The 7,708-nt window shown below is 49.0% G+C and overlaps 4 protein-coding genes across 4 annotated transcripts; 2 read left to right on the forward strand and 2 right to left on the reverse strand.

Annotated features, from left to right (window-relative positions):
• Positions 1-156: 156 nt before the first annotated feature.
• Positions 157-738, forward strand: CABS01_16835 (uncharacterized protein; the record flags this gene model as incomplete). Its single annotated transcript, XM_060550164.1, has 1 exon — positions 157-738. One exon carries the CDS (start codon positions 157-159, stop codon positions 736-738), a length of 582 nt encoding a protein of 193 aa, XP_060402508.1.
• A 3,387-nt stretch (positions 739-4,125) lies between these two features.
• CABS01_16836 (uncharacterized protein) lies at positions 4,126-4,737 on the reverse strand (the record flags this gene model as incomplete). The annotated part of the gene is made up of 1 exon (XM_060550165.1): positions 4,126-4,737. The coding sequence occupies one exon, from the start codon at positions 4,735-4,737 to the stop codon at positions 4,126-4,128; it is 612 nt and encodes a 203-aa protein (XP_060402509.1).
• Positions 4,738-5,284: 547 nt separating this feature from the next.
• Positions 5,285-5,407, forward strand: CABS01_16837 (uncharacterized protein; the record flags this gene model as incomplete). Its single annotated transcript, XM_060550166.1, has 1 exon — positions 5,285-5,407. One exon carries the CDS (start codon positions 5,285-5,287, stop codon positions 5,405-5,407), a length of 123 nt encoding a protein of 40 aa, XP_060402510.1.
• Positions 5,408-6,621: 1,214 nt separating this feature from the next.
• Positions 6,622-7,431, reverse strand: CABS01_16838 (uncharacterized protein; the record flags this gene model as incomplete). Its single annotated transcript, XM_060550167.1, has 2 exons — positions 6,622-6,714; positions 6,787-7,431. The coding sequence occupies 2 exons, from the start codon at positions 7,429-7,431 to the stop codon at positions 6,622-6,624; spliced, it is 738 nt and encodes a 245-aa protein (XP_060402511.1).
• Positions 7,432-7,708: the final 277 nt, after the last annotated feature.

Raw genomic sequence — 7,708 nt, forward strand, 5'->3', positions numbered from 1 at the left:
TCGTCTTGCCAGAAAACGACCGATTGGCTTGCAAATGGTACTTTCGCTCTGCTCGGCTCACTAGCGCTCGCGGCAGGCAGTCGCTTCCACATCGGATTCTGGTATGATCCCAATTGCGTCTACTCATTGGAGCGGCAGTTCTGGGCTTGGAAAAAAATGGCAATGGAGAAGATTCTTAACAAGCTTGCCGCACCAGTTTGCCGGGACCAGAACATGGTCGCATGTGAACCAAACCTTGCTGAATACCAGAGAGAGCTTGACTACGCCCTCATAGAGGCTGCCAAAGCGGACGCTCATTCATCTGAAGTGATGAAGTTCCTTCTCGAAGCTGGTGCGGATATTGACAGTGAGGCGAATTCCTACATCGTCGCACAGGCTTGGTATAATGCTCTTGACGAAGAAGTACCGAGTCTTTTCAGGTCAAAAGTGGAATTCTTCATTCGACATGGCATCGATCGTACGAGAGTTTGGTCGTGGTTGAACGGCTTACAAACACCAATGCAGTTTATCCGAACAGAACTTCACCGTTCCTGCCGGTACACGACCGATGGCAGCTTGTTTATCCCCAAAGCCCTATATCTCCTCAATTTTCTTGCGTCTCGTGGATACCTGCACTGGCCAAAGGTCATCGGCATGTTAGGGATTACGACGAAAACAAACAAGTTGAATCTCATTTTCTCTGATACGGACGTGCTAATTCGGCGGCTTCAACCAGCACCATGCCAACATGTTCTTTAGCAAGTCCTTCTGCTAAAAGAACGCCGGACGGTTCCGCTCCGATTACCTTCGGCCGTCATACGGTTAGACGACTTATGTGAAGTATAGAGTTGTAAACCGAATCTTCCTGTTGAGAAACATGTTAATTCTTAGGGTTCGCTATACGCCCGTAGTACTAGGACTTTCCTACAAAAGATTCCTTGAAATGCCGAGTTTGCGACATTATGTTGGAATAAATCGATTGGCCGAAGGTATATAGACGCGAATCGACTTGTTGTATTTGATGAACGTATAAAACACGAAGTTGACTGACAAAAGCCAGCTTTGTGTGGGAAAGCCGTTCTTCCATGATGACGACAGCCTGAAACGCAGAAAATGATTTAATTCAACGGCTATACAAGGTCATAAATAATCCATAAGCTTTATTGCCGTCGCATCGTTTGGGGTCCTCAATCCTCCCGCCCTCCGGTTTTTCTAACAAACCCCAGATCGTTGGACGAATTTTGATAAGATGCTCCTAGATAAATATTGATACAGAGCAAGGAGACGTGTATTCGTACTATATTAGGCTGAGCTTTGTCTAACATAGCTGGACAGATACTTGGAGCAGCCAACCATAGTCAAAAAGCAGATTGCTTACTTTGAATCTACTGGAGAAAATTGTCAATGCAGTTCCAAGATAATGGATGAGACTGTAAGTTCGACGGCAAGTAACATCGAACTCTCAAAGTAGGCATACATTGCCTAACGGCCACAGTGGGTAGCAACACCTATCCGCTTCCGGGATTCCACTCTCTCTTCCATGCAGAGACTGACAAATGGTCATTTTTTGCAGCCTCCGTAAATACTATCCAGGTGGCATAGAAAGACAGCTCAAGCTGCAGAGTGCTGAAAATTGTGCATAAACTTCATCCTACCACATAGTTCTGTGACGGGCATTGACCAGGTCTTGAGAGTATGTTCATTTACTCTTCAAAAAGATTTATCGCCTGCAGTGTGTGTGATTGGGCACATAAACTCGATAGTTTGCTCTTAAATAAGGTTGATCTGTCATTTGACTCTGATGAAGGATGGGCCGGCAGATCCAAGTATCAGAATCAAGGGGTGCATGGGAGAGGTCCGGCTCGCGAGACTTCCACATGACAAAGGTAGCATGAAAAATGGCAAAAGCTGTTTAGCCGTCCTTTGAGTTGCTTCATCATCCATCGCCTTGATGGTACGGAGAAAATCGAATTATCATTATTAAAAAGTCAATGCTGATAGAAGATGCATTTCTGACCTTCGTCACGGCTTTTATCGCGAACGTTCACGCCCAATCCGCAATGCACTTATTTCGAAGGTTCAAATCCACTGCGGCCAACTGAACGAAGTGGCTTTTACCGTATCGTAACTGAGACTGACGGACAGAATTACTAAATTGCTTTGGTGGTGGTCCCAGATTTCGGACTCGATAGCATCATGTGCTTGTGTTTCTGTCCCAAAGCTCATAATTCCACGTATGAAGCTTGATACGGATGAATATACCATAGGGAGGGAGGGAGAGAAAGAGAGAGAGAGAGATATCATTGCGCGCGTGCAGCGAAAAATGGTTCAAATAGGCAACAGCCTTTCTTCATGTGATGCATCTACCTTACACAAGTCAACGGGACGTTTCAACGAGTTTTGTCTGACATGTACGGCGCATACGCCACTCTACAGCTATTAGAGAAGTTACATCGACGCCGTCCACTAATATCATACTCGTGAAGACCCCCCATCTGATTAGGGCAGACACTGGGCCACTAGCATGCGACGTGATCCCGACAATGACCCCTCGGGTTACCTAGACCCACACAGTCGGAGGTCATGCCGCTATCAGCCCACGTCTCGACTCGATGTTCAGAGTCTTGAGCTGCTTGACATGCTCTAACCAGCTGTTGAGGCACAGATATCATTCGGGTCATTCAGAAATTCCCACGCCTTTTACTATCTCTTGTGAGGCGTGTTTGCCGATCAATGCCACATGACATCCTTCGACTGGCTTGCGGGGGCGATGTCAAAACATAAAATTGATGAACTACCAAGATGCAGAGAGGAGCCTGGCCACCAGCAATTCCTGAGGAAACCTGGGTCCCTTAAGATTCAATAAAAACAAAATAGAGGCAGCTCGCTTGCGTTCTGCGGCTTACGTTGGAGAATCCAAGAATCTTATCGCATTCAACTTCTTGATAATAAGGCCTTTCTCGGGTGCCGTTTTCGTCCATATCGATAGTCCGCCTCCTCTTCCGCGGGCTGCGACCATTAGCGCAGGTGGCTTGATAGAGTATCTGAAGGTGGCCAACGCTGGAACACGGCTCCTGGCATAGCTCCGCTGGACACAAGTATACTCACGAGATCCCTGGAGGAAATGTTGTTGTCGGCTCATAAGCTGCGAAAGCATGCCCTCGAAGCCAAAGTAAGGAAGGCATTTAACAACAGCCCTCAACAATAGTCGTCGACTTACCTAGATGTCTCTGCAAGTGAGTGGTTATAACCTCAACTTGCCCGATGAACATGGGTTTCCCTGGAATGGCTTACTCGAAGCACTTTACACTGACAACAACACTGAAAACGTACACCAGAATGAAGAACTTCAAAGATTGGTCGTTCAAAAGGTCGAAAAGTAGCTTTACTGCTAAGCAGCCAGCAGTTCATCTCTAATGTTCACAATGGCTATGTTACGGGAACACGGATGAAGCACCCATGATGTGCGATACGGCGCTAGGTACTATTATGTCGAGATCGTCGAGGATTGACCAGCCAGGCGTTCGGGGAACGACTCCGTTATCCTACAAGGCTTGAAAGCCTAGGATACGGAAGTAAAGACTCTATGGCAGATCGTTGGCGATGACCTTGGTAGTCTATTGTAGGACTGTCGTTTGTGAAACCCGGCAACATCCCTTTTGCGCTTTCCAACAACACACGTTGGTACGGACAGACCGACTCACACAGACGAGCTAGCTCACCTTCGGCCCAACTGAGCAACAAAATGTTGACTCCGTCGGTTGAAGTGGTGACTATGAGAAAGAACATAACTATATATTCCCTGTAGAAGCAAGGCTAGCGTGAAAGAGCTGGAACTTGGCACGATCCTCACCACGACGAAAGTGAGGACTGGCACTAGACAGCAACGTGCTCGATACACTGAGCAGAGTTGATTTGGCATAAGCGTCGTTGCATTGAGATGATCCAGGATGCCCACGAGCGCCAAGATCTATCATACACGTCAAGTGAGGAGGCTTGGACGTCGTACCTCGATCTCCGTCCATGTTCAACGTGTACATATGCAGTTCTCCTTCCAACAAGGACTACCGGCCTTACACTAGGGCAGTATTACTGTACATAACGGAATCCCGCCATCCCGCATCGGAAGCAGGTTTCTTCGCAAGATTAGGTAGAGGAAAACAGCATGATCGCGATCAGAAGCTCGTAGACAATTGTCTCCTGAACGCAGTGCTGTACAAACAACCGATGCGCACATTTTCTCGCACTCTCAATGTCCCACGATTGAGTACCCAACAACGCCTTTGAACGGTGCCAGGCTTCGATTGCGGCCACGACCGCTGTGGCAGTCCAATCTATATCAAGCTGTATGATACCGTGCAGACATAAATCCGTGACGACTGATGAGTCCAGGGCACTTTCGTATGCCAAACATAGGTCCCATCCGTCGTCTTGGTAGAGGTCATAGTCCAGAGCGTGCATCAAGTACACTTCGTTGGCCCAAATAATGTCTCCAAGACACATGTCAGATACGGATGCTCTAGTGCCGCAGTCGAAAACCGTTCGGGCAATGGCATCGGTTTCCTCTCGGTGGCCCAAGAGCTTGAGAGAGACTGAAAGGGCAGCTTTGATCAGGCCTTCGGAGATAACGACGTTCTTCCGTTCAAGAAGTTTCAAGTAGGTCAAAGCACGCACTAACGAAACTGAATTGAGCTGGCCGGGGGAACGTGATGAGACTTGTTTGAAGAGGGTCACGGCTAGGCTTCCTACAAACCACATTTTCGACAGAAGGCGATAGCATGTCAGGCAAGTCGTTCCAATAGCTTTAAATATGTTTTTGCTTACGTGACACACTTTTTGGAGAAGCTCGTTGAGAGATGTGTCACGTCTCAGAAAGGCCAACCTTTGCTCACGAATTACGTCAGTCCTGCCGAGAGATCGCTCAGGTCTTTATTATAAGATTGTGCTAACTTGCCTTTTGTCTGAAAATTCTCTTAGTAAACCATCTAGGTCAGGCTTGGTGTCTTCATGACATCAGTGTTGTCTTACCATTGACTCAGTCTGTACTGATGGGAGCCTGGTAATCAATACCCAACCTATCTCCCCTTCGCCTTGTGGTGTAGGGTCCGCCTCTCAATGTCTGCAAAGCGGAATGTAACAACCAGGCATACATAGCCACTTAGACTGCCGATATACTACGGCGAGCGCAGCTGGTGGGAACTAGCGTGCTTGAGACTCCGACCTTCTCCTATGCATCGTGGCCGCCTTATCTGATGCACCGTGCTAAGAGGCATCGACCCTTCAGGCAAATTGTGAAGGCCTCCTTATGCTGTCTTGCCAGGAACTCAGCCATTTGAACACGGGCCCGTCGGCCTCGCCGGAAGCCTGTCGTAGGACCACGTCCTGTACACCACTCCTTCCTAGTACATCATGTTGTACTGGTCGTTGATTGGTATGACCGTCGTTGCCATGACTGGATTTCCCATAGCGTCAATTTTCACTACGACAACGCCACCGATTCCAGATGCACAAGATACACATGCTCATGAGAACAGATTGGTCTCTGGATAACACTGAGGGCTTCAGTGTTGAGGCCAAAGCTCCTTGGCTTGGAGTCAGGTCGAGCTAGTGCGCCGCCAAAGGCGCTGTGCCAAAGAGCGACAAATCTGACGAAGGCATTGACTACTCAATATACTGATGATTGTACGAGTGGTCGCACGCTCTGTCACGACGGCGGGTGCATGATGTCTGATACCAGCTATTACAAGGAAGGGATCAATCGTTCAGTGATGACTACTGTGCTCGGCCTCATCCGTACGCTCATAGGCTACCTCACCGTTTACTTAGAGTGGTTGGGGCAACGCTTTTGGGCAGAACAACGGTGCGAGGCCAGGCAATGTTTGAAGATAGGAGCCTTCTTAGTACTTTCAGATAACGACTATGAATGAAACGAATTTCGCGATTTCCCCCTCGATCTATTCTTTTCTTTCAGATGCTCGAATCCTGCTCCGATCATCCCACAAGCATAGGTTCTCCCGCTGGAATTCAAAACAAGAAAAAATCTGATCACGTCACCCACTGTTTCATTCCTCATATCTCAGTCGCAAACTCGCCCATCCGTATTGAAATACCCCAAGGCTTTATAGACTTGTTCACTATGGTACTCGGGGAAGGATGGTTTAGGAGTGCAATACCAGCAGGCCCTTACGAATCTACGTTGGGTAGCAACTAACCTGCTGCACTCGAGGCTTAGTGAAGGCGTTCGAACAGTGAAGGCGTTCGAACAGTGAAGGCGTTCGAACAGTGAAGGCGTTCGAAACAGACACTGCTCCTCCAGAGATAGAGCGTTGAATGGACGGAAGCTTTCAGTTCGGGGAGGGCTTCGGTAGATCGATAGAACCTTCAACATCACTACGGCTAAGAGGTCTCTTCTAAAGATTATCGTTTTAAGACGATCGTTCCGTGAGTGAGTTCTCAGCGGTGTCAGACCGACGTTATCTCCTACAATTCAGGGCTCTCGGACCATTATCGTCACGCTTAGGCTGCACGGTGCTGGTGGAGATTGTATAAGATGCGTATCGAAGAAAACCAGTGCCCTCGCCACAGTGGTGCTGATCACTTTTCCCTAGGAGAAGATATCACGTAGCGCGCCACAGACTAGCCTCATACGTCAAGACTTTCGATGGGCTTCCCGTCAAAGTCGAGCCGCTTGGGACGCAGGCCGAAGGATCTCAGGTTTTCTCCAACCGCTGCGTACTGCTTGAGTCTTCAATAGAGAGGATCTGATGGGAAGGAGAGCTTACCGTATAAGTGTTTACTCCCTGGTACAGACTCCCGGAGCACGTCTTCGATGTTCGATTCAGCAGACAATCTTATGATACCGGAACGCATGGCCTCATCCAAGGCATCGGCAAGACCCTGGTCGCCCTTCCGTTTCGGTAGATTTCCGTTTACGGGTGCGAGGTCGTGTGTCACTCTGATTTTCTCATTGTCGCGGAAATACTGGTAACTTCTGCCATAGCAGATTATCTGCATGCCGGCATGACTACCGAAGCCAGCGTGGGCGAATGAGGCCCTCAACACGTCCAGGCTCTCATTCAACCACAAGAGCGACGTACTCTCCTTGTGTTTGGTAAGCTCACCCCGCCATGCAAGAATCTGGTAGGCTTCTACCACACCGCTATCCATGGTGATGATATCGAGAGTTTGGTCTGTAGCGATCGCAGGGGTGAGTGGTATGACATAAGGTCCGCGGACTTCTAGTTCACTAGGGGCTTCCGCATCGACGAGAGCGAACAGTACTGCAGTGTACTTGGACGTCTTGGTGCCGTTGTTGAAGTCTCTTCTCATCCAGGCTGCACGTACGGGGATTTCGCCTACTTTGAAGTAATACGACTGACCAGAGGTGATGGGGGATGATACCTCGACTTCTAGAATGCGGATATGCTTGTTTGGCGGAGTGGTCAGTTCCATGGTCTTCGTGGGAAGAATGGACACGGAAGTCGTCTGCTGAGTTAAACTTGCGCATACAAGGAAGATGAAGCCAGCCGACACCGCGAGAACGACGAGCCAGGGCAAGTACAGAACGACGTGGACTGTGGTCAGGAGGGAGAGAACAGAGGCCAGTATCCAATGCGTGCCGAGCCAAGAAAGGGCCGCGGCCGATGTACGGGGGCGGAGACAACGGCAGATCGGGGTGGAGGAGGCACTCGCTCGTCGGAACTTCGACGAGAGCGCCACGGTCACCAGA

This window comes from Colletotrichum abscissum (genome assembly GCF_030869225.1).
Source record: "Colletotrichum abscissum strain IMI 504890 chromosome Unknown Scaffold_172.1, whole genome shotgun sequence".
NCBI lineage: Eukaryota > Fungi > Ascomycota > Sordariomycetes > Glomerellales > Glomerellaceae > Colletotrichum > Colletotrichum abscissum.